The sequence below is a fragment of the Larus michahellis genome, chromosome 2, assembly GCF_964199755.1.
Source record: "Larus michahellis chromosome 2, bLarMic1.1, whole genome shotgun sequence".
Taxonomy (NCBI): Eukaryota; Metazoa; Chordata; class Aves; order Charadriiformes; family Laridae; genus Larus; species Larus michahellis.
This window is the reverse complement of record NC_133897.1, coordinates 145,515,735-145,528,314: the sequence shown is the minus strand read 5'-3', so window position 1 is coordinate 145,528,314 and position 12,580 is coordinate 145,515,735. Positions and strand designations below refer to the sequence as shown.

Sequence of the window (12,580 nt, the reverse complement as noted above, 5' to 3'; positions counted from 1 at the left end):
CACTTGTCCTAGAACAGGGATATGGGAAGTCTCGTGGGGTTCCTCCCCACCACTTTGTTAATGCACTGGTACCACACTGCATCTGAGGTATCTGCTGGCTCCTTCTCCTGAGTTGTTTTTTTTTTTTTGGCATCTCTTACAAATGGTTGTCTACGGTATGGACACATCTGGCAGTTCTGCTGGTGAGCCACTCTGGCTTGTGGGATGATACTTGAATAACTCTGCGTTAATCTGTTGTGCAAAGGAAGATGTTCTGTTGCAGTTTTTCCATGACTCAGAAAAACAAAGAAACCCAAAAGGTCACATGGTGGTGTGTGATTTGTTTTATGGGTTCATTTGATATTGCCATTGTGCATTTAGCCTGACCACAGTGAGTCAACTGGATTGGATTGACTCAGCCAAAGTAGAGGACTTGCACAACTTCATTCATTCAAAATTCCCTTGCTAATGCACATCAAAGAGATGAAATTAGGTATGGAATGTGGATTTTTTTAAGGGGGAGTGTGGTTATACTTCTACATCTAAAATCAGTTTAAAGTGGAACTTTGGCATCTCAGTATTTGTATGGATCTTGCCTATGTGTTTTACTACCTTGAACTTCCATTAGTTAGGCAAACAAACCTACTTTCAGGAAAGGATACAGAAATTGGCTTGAACATTTAAGCTTATGTTGACCTGGCTGGATCTACTTGGACGCTTTGTCAGTTAGTATCTTAAATTGCTACATAAACGGCAGGAAGTCAGAAGTTGTAACGAGAAATTGCAGGTAACTGTCCCACAGTACTCGATGGCCTAAAATCTGCTGTGTGACTAATTACGTGACAGCTTCCTATGGGTTCGCAGGGCAACTTGTATGCTTTGGCATTAAAAAGCCAAGTGCCAAGTGCCAGCGTTCTTCACCTCAAAGCTGTACTGTGTCACCGGGGCCAGCGTTGGCGCGCAGCCCCACAGTCCTGCCATGACTAACTTCAGCCTTCCTCTCTGCTGTGCCCAGAGCCAGCTGTCCATGAAAAGACTTGGCGTTTCCAGGCGGGGCTGGATGCAGCTCAGCGCGGCTGCCCTTTGGCTGGAGCAGACAGGGGGATGAAAGGCGCCGGGCATCGCCCCGAGGCGACGGGGCCCGGGGGTGCATCGCGGGGGGAAGGGCCGCCCTCAGCCCCCGCCTCAGGCGGCGGCTCTGCCCCGGGCCTGCCCTTGCCCCAAGGCCAAGCTCCAAGAGTCGGGGGTTGAGGTGAGCGTGTGGGGGCGGGACGGCTGCCCTTCGCCCCGGCGGCGTCTCAGGGCCCCGGGTCTCCCGTTTCTTCGCCGCCCGGTTTGCCTCGCCGGGCCGGGCCCCTCCTCCGGCAACGGGTAGGGCTGGTTCCTCAGGAGGACTACAACTCCCGGCGTGCCCCGCGGACTACGTGCGCGCGGAGCATGCCGGGAGCGCGGCGCCTTGCTCCCCTCCGGCGGCACCGCTGCCTCCATGTTCTTCCCCTCCCGCCGCCGCCCGCTCTTCCCGTGGAGGGGTGGGGCCTCGTTCCCGCTGAGCGACTCCCACGCCGTCCAATCAGCGCCCGCGGTGGCACGGGTGGTAGCCACTGAGAGGCGCGGGGGGGCGGGCCTCGGCCAGCAGCCGGATAGGTAGCGGTAGTGGCGGTTGCCTGAGAGAGGCCGGGAGCGGCGGCGGCCGAGGGAGGGCGCGAGCCTCGTTTAAAGGGCCAGCGAGCTCGCACCAAAAAGTTGTGAGGGAGTTTAGCGGCTACCGGCCCGGTGCTGCCCCGGCCCGGGAGCCCCTCCCCCCCTCCCGCTCTGGACGGCGGGGCCGGCAGCGGCATGGAGCAGGCAGCGCCCAAGAGGTAACAACCATCCCCCGGGGGCGGCAGGGCCGGGATGAGGCCTTGGGCCGGCGGGGAGCCGGAGGGGGAGGGACTGCCCGCTCCTCCCCCGGCTCCCCGCCGGCCTCGGGAGACTCCGGTGCTGGGCACTGTGAGGGGGGGCGGCGGGACAACTGAGCGGGCTGAGGGGTTATGTGGCGTTGCGGGGGGGGGGGGGGGGGCGGATATTCTGTGCGGTGTCCCCGAAATATCCGTCCTGGGTAAGCGTCCAGCTGGCGGTAAACCCTTAGGGGCTGCTTGAGTCACAAGAGGAACGTTTTAATGCGAAATGAGGGAAACTTTATCGCCGAGATGAGTCCTTTGTGGCCTGGGGGTGTGTCTGTGCACTTTATAGTTCAGGTCTGTGGAAGAAAGCGACATTAAGTAGTTGTTCTTATCTTTCCGCGTTCTAAAGCGCCCTTGTGTCCTGCTGGCGGAGGGATGCTTGTGGGGGTAGGCGTTGCATAGTTGCCATTGCAAATCAGGGAGTGGGAAGAGGCAAAAATCAGGAGTATTCCCACAGTATACTTATTTTCTGAATTATATATGCTATCTGGTTATATTAATTACTAGGCGGGGTTGTTGTTTTTTGAGCATTTATGGTTTGACTTCTTTTTTTTGCGCATGTGTAATGTGAAACCATGAGCTTTTGCTTTAAATGTGACACTGTCATTTTAATGCACAAAACAATTTTTCTTTAATTGTATGTATATATTTAAATTGGAACAATAATTTCGGGGATGTAGTTATAAACTACATAGAATGTAGTTGTGGTATAGAATGTGTACCATAGAATGTGGTATACGGAACGTAGTTGACATAATTTACCTACATGCTTATTGTCTTAGAGCTCCAAGTAGTTTACTCTTGCTTCCTGTTAATTTAATGAAAAATCTAGGAACTGCACAAAATAAATTTGTGGCAGAAGATGATAAATCAACTTTTGCATTCTACTTTAAAACATTTGAAACCTTTAAAATTCTTTAAAACAGCTTCCTGTGGGATGACAGGACTTGAGAAGAACGTGAGGTTGATCTTCTACTGTTTTGTTGTTTTGGTGTGTTTTTTCTTTTCCCCTCCAGTAATACATCAATTAAAAGTATCTACTACTGAAAACTTTGACCAAGAATTGATTAGTAGTTGTTATGCGTGGTGTTTTTAGCAGGCAATGGAGTAGTATCTACTACTGAAAACTTTGACCAAGAACTGATTAGTAATTGTTATATGGAGTGTTTTTAGCAGGCAATGGTAGGAGGAGGGACAGGCCTTCACTGTAGTTTCAGACTGACAGTACTAGTGTCTCAAATAAAGGAAGTAGGAGAGGCACCAGCAAGGGTTTAGGGGAAGAAATGGGAATGTGTGAGGACTAATCACTGTTACCAGCACCAGTGCAAAGCCTGGAATGTGGTGATATCAAAGGATTGAAAATGAAACTTGAAGCTAACGTAACCTTCAGGAGTTTTTGGAAGATCTGGGATTTGCTCTAACTATTGCTTAGCTGGAGGTATGTGTCTGGCCTAATTGAGAGTGTTTAAATCCTTAGATTCATTTAAGAAGAACTAGAAAGCTGATGAGAGAACTTCCAAACTCTCTGCCATGTTTTTATACTTTCCATGTTTTTTGAAGCTTATTTCTGGAAATTTCAAGGTGATGAGAACTTAATGGATTTAATTCTTTAGTTGGAGGGAAGATTTGAACTCAATTTTTCATAAGGTGTAAATGTTTGCAGCTTGTACATATATGCTGGTTTTAATTTTTGTGTCAATGGGAATATAAGATCACATGGATGTCAATTGTCAAGTTCTTCCTGAAAATGATGGGACAAAAGCGTAAGTTTTCTTGTGTTTTATTGGTAGAAAGCTAAATTTAAGTATACAATAATGTAAACTGTCTTAAACTTGTTTCTACCTGTATGAACAGTGTAAAGTAGTATAAATGTCTCAAGGCTTTTATATGCCACCTCTTTTTCTGATGACTGCAGTGATTTCTCTTACTAGCTTCTCTTTTAATGTATCAGTATAATTGATCCCAGCCATTCTTTTTAAATGTTTCAATGTGCCAGTTCTTCTGCAAAATAAACCTCATATATTCATGTTTCATGGAGCAGCTGTCCAGTTTTCCATAACTCATGACAGTAATTGATGGAGTTCTATTCTCTAGTCCTGCTTTATTTTTCTTTGTTAGCTTTCAGGGTTTTTTTTAATGCCTGCCACTGTAGTACATCACCAATTTATTTTGTAAAGTCTGCACATATTGACCATAGGACACTAAACTCGTACTTTGTTTTTTAATGTGGGGGGAAAAAAACCCTGTATCTCTTCCTCTTTCAGGTCACAATTCCGATTTTTCTAATCTTTATGATAGTAATAGTCTTGGGTGCCTCTCACTGTTTCTAGATTTTTCTGCACTTGGTTATGTGGAGTTTTGCTGACCTACTCAGTGATGTGTAAGATTATGGTTATGCTAAGTATGAATGTTTTCACATCAACTGGATTTATAAAAGTACAATTTTTGCTAGGATGTATTTTTCTTGTTTAAAAGACTAGGTGTTATGCAGAAAGTCAAACCTGCTTGGAACAAGAAAATCCTTTTGACGACTCTTGTTGTCCCAGAATTGTAGTTTAGTTACTTCTCCTGTTTTCAGGAACAGTTCTAGTGGAAAACTACTGAAATAGCCCATAGTCACTACTGATGATGATCAGTTTAGATGATAGTTCTAGAGGAAACAAAAGCAGAATGACTTTCTCCCCATGTTTTATACTTGTCTTCTACACATCTCTCTTAGACTTTCTCACAGATTATATATGTATATATGGCACTTACATTCTGTGGCAAGAATAAAACAGTGCCTGCATTTACTGATTTCTTTGTTCTCTTTTATATGCTTGTTTTGTGAAAGTAGAGAACCCGTGAGGGAGAGGAATGAGACCCCTTCTTTCTCTATGATTGTTTTTGAGTGCTTTGTCTCTTCAGTTGTGCCTCCTCCCCGACGCCCTTCATATTTCTAGTCATGCCTTTGCAGATAGGTATTTTGCTGGGTACTCATAGTATTCCCTTCCCATGTAGAACACTTTAATGCTTTTAAAAAAGCAGTGATCCTTTTGAAATGTTTGGCTCTATATGTCTTATCTTGCACGTTTCAAAGTGTGGGTAGTAGGACACACACGCACACAAACTCCTGATTAAGAAGCTGACTCTGAAGTCTTAGATGTGTTTCTCTGTCCCAAGTTTCAGTTGCTTGTTTTTAACCAATATAGTAAGATAATATTTCTAGTCTTTTCTTCTTGTATTCTACTTAGTGCTTTACAGCCAATTACAACAGTCATCTTCCTCCTTGTTGCTTTTCATGACATTTTCAAAAAACTCTTTCCTTATTGCAACCCCTTCAGGGTATATCACATGCTGCTCTATAGTTAAAGAGCTGGGAATTCTGTTAAATCTATAGAAATCATTAAACGGTTGGAGTCATTAGGATCTTTCTGTGGTTCAAAGAACTGTGGTGTTAGTCACTTGAACACTGGACTCTTACAATATATTTGTGAAAGAGTGTGAAGCACTTTGGGCAGTGTGTTTGGTGATGAAATTCCTGAGGTTGACATATTTTTCTTCCTGTAAATAGGTTTAGTATTTAGCTGCCTAAATGTTAAGTAGTATTTGGTCTTGTAACCTGTCTGTCAGAGTTGGATAATGTGAAAATAGTTTAAAAACTACAGAATGCTTATTTCTTTGGCCTCCAGGTTGTCTTTAAGTACTCCAGATAATCTGTTATTTGACAGTGACATTGTTTTTGATCAGTTTATGGCTGTTTATGACTGTTTCCCTACCTCTTCCCAAGCAAGCCCAATACCTTGGCATTAATGGTGCTGCTGGAACCCTTTTGGTATGGATATATGTTGTTGTTTCCCCCCCCCCCCCCCCCAGGTATTGCTCTTTTGATGAGCAGGTGGAAGTGTTCACTTCCTGGACATCTTTGGTTAAGGTTACTGTATGTTTTCCCTTTTCTTGCAGTTATTAAAAAGTTCAGTTCCTCCACTGTTCAGTTGTGTATGTCTTCTGTTATGCAGCTCTTCAGTCAAGTAAGAGACTTGGCTAATGGTCATGCTTTTTTTTTTTTTTTTTTTTCCCTGAGGTTCTGTTGGTATTGTATGCATGCTGTGCATGCTTTTTGTTGGTGGCAAGCAGAGGATAATTGCAGTAACTTATTCTTTGGACACTCCTTTAAGGCTGCAGATAACCTGATCAGAGGAGGGGAAAAAAGAATCTGAAACAAAAGAAGCAAAATGAATGATTTGTTTCTTTAATACCTACCTGCAAAATACTTTTTTCCCCTCCTCTTTTTATTTGTCTCAACTTACACTTGTTCAGTAATGAAACATGTGCATCCCTGCAAAATTTAAATTCTTTCTGCTTTCTAGTCTCTAACAAGCAGAGAGAGGGTGAAAAAGAAAATAGAGTTGTTATGCGTGTTTGACTTGTAGGCCACTTTTGCAGACTTTACTTAGCTGCTCTCATTTGAGTTTTCTGCTGTTTTTCTTCGTGTTCAGGAGTTCTGCCTTTCCTTTGCCGTGGAGATTTTTATTCTGCCTTAAACACACGTTTTCCAGCTTCCTGCCTATTCAGTGTAGCAACTGCATGGTTGCTCACAGCAGTTCATGTGTCTTTCCTTACTGATTGTGGATGCTTTTTGTATTCAAGTAACTGCTATATCTGTAGCTACATCTATGTCAATAGATCTTTGATATATAAATGTGTACACCCACCTGCCCTGCCACTTGCTTTCCTTGTTTAACACTAATCTGTATGACTTGTGTGCTTATACAATTACTATAAATTTTTGTCTTTGCCCAAATGGTTGGCAGTAACAAGTTTCTTCCGACTCGGGAACTCTGTTGTCAGTCAGTTCACTTTATTTTTTTTATTAGTTCTGTATATCACAGAATTGCATCTCTTAATATGAAGGAGTTTCTTTTGAACACTGTTCTTCCAGTGTTAGATCTGACAATCTTTTCTGTTCATGCCCTCCCTTCTCCTATTTTATATTAATTTCTAGGGAAGCGTCACAGGGTAACATGTTTTCCATAAGTTCTGAATGATCTGCTGTGCTTCCAGGTTTCTTTATTTTTCTTTTTTCCTTTTTCCACCTCCTGCATATGGATTACATTGTCTATATCTAACACGACAGCACCAGCTATTCTTCAGCTCATCTTCTACTTTAATAGTACCCTTGGCTATCATATAGAGTTAACTTGTTGTTTGTCTTGCAGCAAAATTTCCTGTAACTTTTAGACTGAAGGATTTACATGTTGCAGCCACCCGGTCTCACTGCAATATGTGTGTGGTTATATTTTCCTGGGCTATGTTCAGTGTCAGCTCCATCACAAGCTTGCAGCCAAGTTGTGTCCTGAGATCTGACAGGAGTCTGGGGCCCTTGATGGATTGGAATGCTGGAGACCAGGGAAAGGCTAGAACTGCTTGTAAATGACAAAGGATAGCAGTAAGAGTGGGTTGAAGGTGCTGGGAGAAATAGTAGGGTGATACTGACTGATTTGAGACTGTGTGACAGAGAGCTGGAGAGCAAAATACGGTGGTGATATGTAGTGAGAGATTTTGTTGCACCTGTCCCTGTGTACCTTCACAAAGATGTAAAAGGGGCTGCCCCAACAACTCTTTGAGTACTCAGCTCTTGGAATTCCAGTGTTGTGCTACCACCTGTGAAGGTGAAGCGCTACCGTATTCTCCCAGAGTCATCTTGACTCTGGATTCTGCTTTTAACTTGATGTAATTCTCTGGCTTATGAGTGGTATAGTTTAGAAAGTGGATACTTGATGTGGGTAAAGGATTGGTTTATACTTTCTTAGATAACAATGTGGCGTACTCTAGGCAGTAATGAGCATGTGTTTGCATGCTGGCTGCTTTTTGACGAAAGGTAAGCTTTATTTTATTCTTTGGCTGTTTCCACTTTAGCAAAGCAAGTGGTTTGGACAGTGAATTGGTCCCATGCTGCTTTGAATTGAGCAAACGTTAGTGGGAAAGTGATAATGACAATAATTGTCATGAATTTCTCCATCTTATGTGATGGTTGATTAAAATTTTATTACTGTACTTTAATGAGGCATTTTATTTTCATTGGAATATATCTTTCTCTATAATATTTTTTCTGTCTGCTCACTTGTGTGAAAATTTGCTTAAGTTCTGTATCTTTTCCCCACCCCCCCCAACCAAACAATAACTTCTGTCTGTCTTCTAGCAAGCTGAAAAAGCTGAGTGAAGATAGTTTAACTAAGCAGCCTGAAGAAGTCTTTGATGTTCTGGAGAAACTTGGTGAGGGGTAAGTGCAGCTATTTACGAGGGGATTGGATCAGAGGGGAAACTGTATATCAAGCATGTGTTGAATATTAAATACAGAGAGAGTGACTGCAAATGTCCTCAGGAACGTTTCTCTAGACAAGTTCTAATAAAGCAAATGCGTGCATCAGTAGACTTCCGTGCTTCCCCAAATATATTTATGCATTTTTGATGTCTCTTGCTTGTTGAGGCAGAAAAAGTGCTTGTGCCTGTACTGGAGTTCGATACACTACATCTTGACGAAGATTAATTCTTGAGAGGCACATCTTTCCTGAGGTCCCGATAGAGCTGATTTTTTTTTTTTTTTTTTTTTAGCCTGAAAAAAACTTTCACACTTCTGTGTGAACATATGGCTTTTGTGACTTTAAAGTTTCTGCATAATGGAAATGAGAAGCAGTTTATCTTGTTTTAAAAAAAATAAATCCCTCTTTTATTTTTAGGTCTTATGGTAGTGTGTTTAAAGCGATACACAAAGAGTCTGGACAAGTTGTAGCGATTAAACAGGTCCCTGTGGAGTCAGATCTTCAAGAAATAATTAAAGAAATCTCTATAATGCAACAATGTGACAGGTGAGTATGACAATTTTGCTCTCTTTCTAAAAGTCTGTGTGAAAATGTATTTGTGAATATAGCTGAAATATATGCAGCTGCAAACTTTTATTTATATGGAAAATTAAAGCAGTCTGTATTGGATGATTTACTTAAAGGAAGCACTTTGTAGACCCCTTCCTAGCCTTAGCTTGGATTGAAGGAAGTACAAATAGTATATGTCACAGAAACTGTTGAAAAATAAAAGTACTTGCCTCTGCTTGGAAATCTCTATGCTTGCTTCACTTTACTTGCACTGGCAATCCTGAAGTTAATGTTTCCTGTAGATGTCTTGAGGCCTTGTGAATTCTGAGTTACCTGTTTCAGAAAATTGATAAAGATGTTTCTAGCTCAAGATTAAGGGCTAGCAGTTAACGTCCAAAATAGTATTCTATCTGTTGCCTCTTTCATGCAGGAACATACCTTTTAAAAAGTGAATGATCTTGTAATAGTTCTGAAGAAGGACTGTTACCTTACACTTATTCACAAACGATGTATCTTGTGATTGCTAGCATTGTAGGAATGGAAGCCTCAACATCAAGTGTCTGCAAGGATGCAGAAATTACTTTGAATTTCCTCTCTTCTATGGAGTTATCAATTTTTTATTTGTATTTTTTTTTGGGAATAATCTTTTGGGTTTTTGGCTGTAACTTCAAAATCAGATTTGCTAGAGTGAGTATTCATGTCTGATCAGTATTACAAGAATCTATTGTTTGTGACTCGAAGTGCAAACAGGAAAGCTGTGCACTCTAGTTAGGTGAAACTTTCTTTAAAATACTGATTGCTGTAGTCATTAACTTGATGAATTGTATTGTAGCAAGTGGTCTGTTTTGTGGCAGTTTTGTTTGTGCTTTTGTGGTTTGTCAGTGTTGGAGTTCTGTCTTTAAACGTAAAATCTCTTCTTGTTTGGCATGAGCAGCACTCATCCCAGATTTGAAGATAATCCTTTTAATGCAGTCTGAATTCATTCAGGTTTGTTGCTGAATGTTTTGCTCAGGTGTTAGATGGAGCTTGATCATACTGCTCCACAGCATCTTGTCTATGAGGTCATGAAGGAGGAGAGAAGGTTCAAATATTTATCTTTAAATATAGGGATAGAGATTTTAGGGTACATTGTATCTGGCACATGAGAATGCAACTGTTCTTCAAACTTCTTAGAACCCCTGCCTGCAAGCCTTGATCTGGTTTATGAACACACTGGACCTGGTAATCTATTCTCTTCTGGAATTGACTGCTCTGAATGTTAGAAGCTTGTTAAATGTGTAGACAGGGGAATGGGAGGAAAAGGAAGGATTTATATTCTTTTCCCACATTCCATGAAGATGTGTGATAAGGCTATTTCAAGTGATACTAAAAGGATTTGGGACGCTTGATTTTTTTTTTTTTTTTTTGGGGGGGGGGGGGGGGGCGCGTTCCTCTTGATCCTTATTGTCCCTATAAGACTATTTTTTGTCTGTCTGGCCAATTGGAGTTTTGTAACAGTACAGATTAAAAAGGAAGCAGCCATCTTGTTTGTCTGACTAACTGTGGAACTAGATTTGATCCCCAGAGTAGGTCCTCAGCTCTTCTTGTGTACTGGAAGAGGAGTTAGAATATGTTTACTTCGATTCTTCTTGTTGCTGTGTTCTTAATTCTTTTTATTTGCCCTGCTTCATTTCTTTCTTCTTACATAAAGGAAGACATTGAGTAAGTTGGAAACTAGCACCTTATGAATTCTCAGAGAGTTCTTCCTGGGGTCAATGATAGGATAACAGCCCTTAGTCGTGGCACAGGCTTGAGCCATGTAAGCTGAATGGAAGCAGTGGTGTAGATTGTAGTGTGTGTATGTCTGCTAGTACAGGGATTGACATAGATACTTAAAACAAATGTCTGTGAAATATACTGACAGAAAAAAGAAGTGGTGATACTTGAGAATCCTTTCCTTCTGTACTATGCTTCTCGTGCCATTTTCATTCTTGTTCTAGGTGGGTCTTCTCGCTACCATATTCCTGTGTCCCCTCTGCCCGTGTTCTTTGTTCCCTGTTTTTCTTTGAACAACATGTTGTGTTTAGTATCTACTGGACATATACTATTGTATGATTTCTTTTTTTTTTTTTATAAGAGTAAGAGTTCAGAATTTTAGAATACAAATTCTTCTTTCACTGGACGAGATGCAGCCGTTCTCTGGCTGAAAAGAAGGGTTGGTCTGCAGCTCTGCACTATGTGTTTGTATATATGTCACGTGCCTTTGTGCGAATAGCCGCGCTGTACAGTACTGGTGGGAGGGATGATGCACTTTTTAGTACTTTATTATCACATGTGATGATTCCACAGACATTACAGAAAAGCACTGGGCTCTTGCAGCACCTCAAAGAAAAGATTAAAGCTTAACACTTTACCCTTTCTTTCTTCTCAATGCCTTTTTCTAGAACTGGCTGCACTGTATGTGCTGAAGCTCTTTCAAGGGGAAAAAAATGTAGATTCTAAGACAAACAGTTGATACGGAAAGGGCTTTAAGCAAATGTGAACAGGGTTTTGAGATTCAACAGCACTTGATGTTTTGAAAAGATTATCTTGTCCTCACTTCTAATAATACACACAAATTTTGATGAGATTATTAGCATAATGTAAATCTGGCGAGAGATGGTCATGGAAATCAGTGGGTTTTCTTGAGAAGTAATGGTGACCTTTCTCACTTCAGGAATTTAAAAGGGGCAAGATCAGTGTGTCATACTTGTTTGGTAGACATTTTGACTAGTTAGGAGGGAATTGACCCACCTTGCCTTCTGTAAAGACAAGTTCCTATAGTAATAACAGTTGCTCTTTAATGAAGTGGTTTGCTGATAGTTTTGACCAATCTCTTATAAAGATAGCACCATGTTGCAGGAGGCAACTCTTTCTTACATCAGTTTTCTAACAAAAAATGTTGCTGCCAAACATCCTGATCCTAAAATACAGTTCCTTGCTCCAAAACAAAATAATGCCTGATTCCATCCTGCAATGCAGATGTTCTGACCAGAAGCTCCTGTCTGAGATCTTGGTATCTTACTTCCTGACTTTGTGGGAGATGGACGGCAATCTAACTGTAACCTCCTGTGCTTAAGTTCCTGCAAAAGAAACCCTTAAACCTTTTATTTCCATAAATACACCATCTAATCACTTTTCTGAAGGAAAATCCTTGCTATGTTTACCACATCTGTTTCTGTCTTTGTTTTTCAAGTGCCTCTGAGGAAGCAAGGAATGTCAAGTGACAAACTGACGAGTAGCAAAGCAGTATGTTCTGTTTATGACAGTACTATCTTTTCACATGAGGCACTTCAATATGAAAATGCATTTGCAAATCCAGAATTCTTGTTCAAACCAGCACTAGATTCTGTTAAATATGAAAGTTTAGATCTGTACTTAAAATAAGTTCATGCTTGCAAAACCAGGAAAACATGAATGAGTTTCCATGGGTTTTTTGCTCAGGAGAGAAGAAAACAAGGCAATGTTTTTAAGGGAAACATCCAATGACATTGTGAGGAGTGTTAAAAATTGAGAGACCTTAGAGGAGGGAAAACCAAAGCTTTATATCAGAAGACTAATGTTTGGTAAAAACTATGTCTGTACTTGAAGATTACTGAAAGCCTGTGATACATGTAGTATTGCCTTTATAATTTTATTAAGCACTTAGACTTTATTCTAACAAGGCATTGGTTAAGCTAAATACAATTTTAAAATGCATTTGATTACACTTGCTCTTTAGCTGTGTTAGTGTGTGTCAAACTGTATTTTTATCAACACTTGTAATGATGATTTTTTTTTTTCCCTGCT

General features: G+C 41.2%; 1 protein-coding gene across 1 annotated transcript in view; it reads left to right on the top strand.

The window, feature by feature from the left end:
* Positions 1 to 1,589: 1,589 nt before the first annotated feature.
* STK3 (serine/threonine kinase 3) overlaps positions 1,590 to 12,580 on the top strand; it is a 143,208-nt gene continuing 132,217 nt past the window's right edge. Inside the window, exons 1-3 of the mRNA XM_074577510.1 lie at positions 1,590 to 1,838; positions 8,104 to 8,184; positions 8,642 to 8,770. Coding sequence (XP_074433611.1) covers positions 1,816 to 1,838; positions 8,104 to 8,184; positions 8,642 to 8,770 — 233 coding nt within the window. The 5' untranslated portion in view covers positions 1,590 to 1,815. The remainder of the gene's footprint in view (positions 1,839 to 8,103; positions 8,185 to 8,641; positions 8,771 to 12,580) is intronic.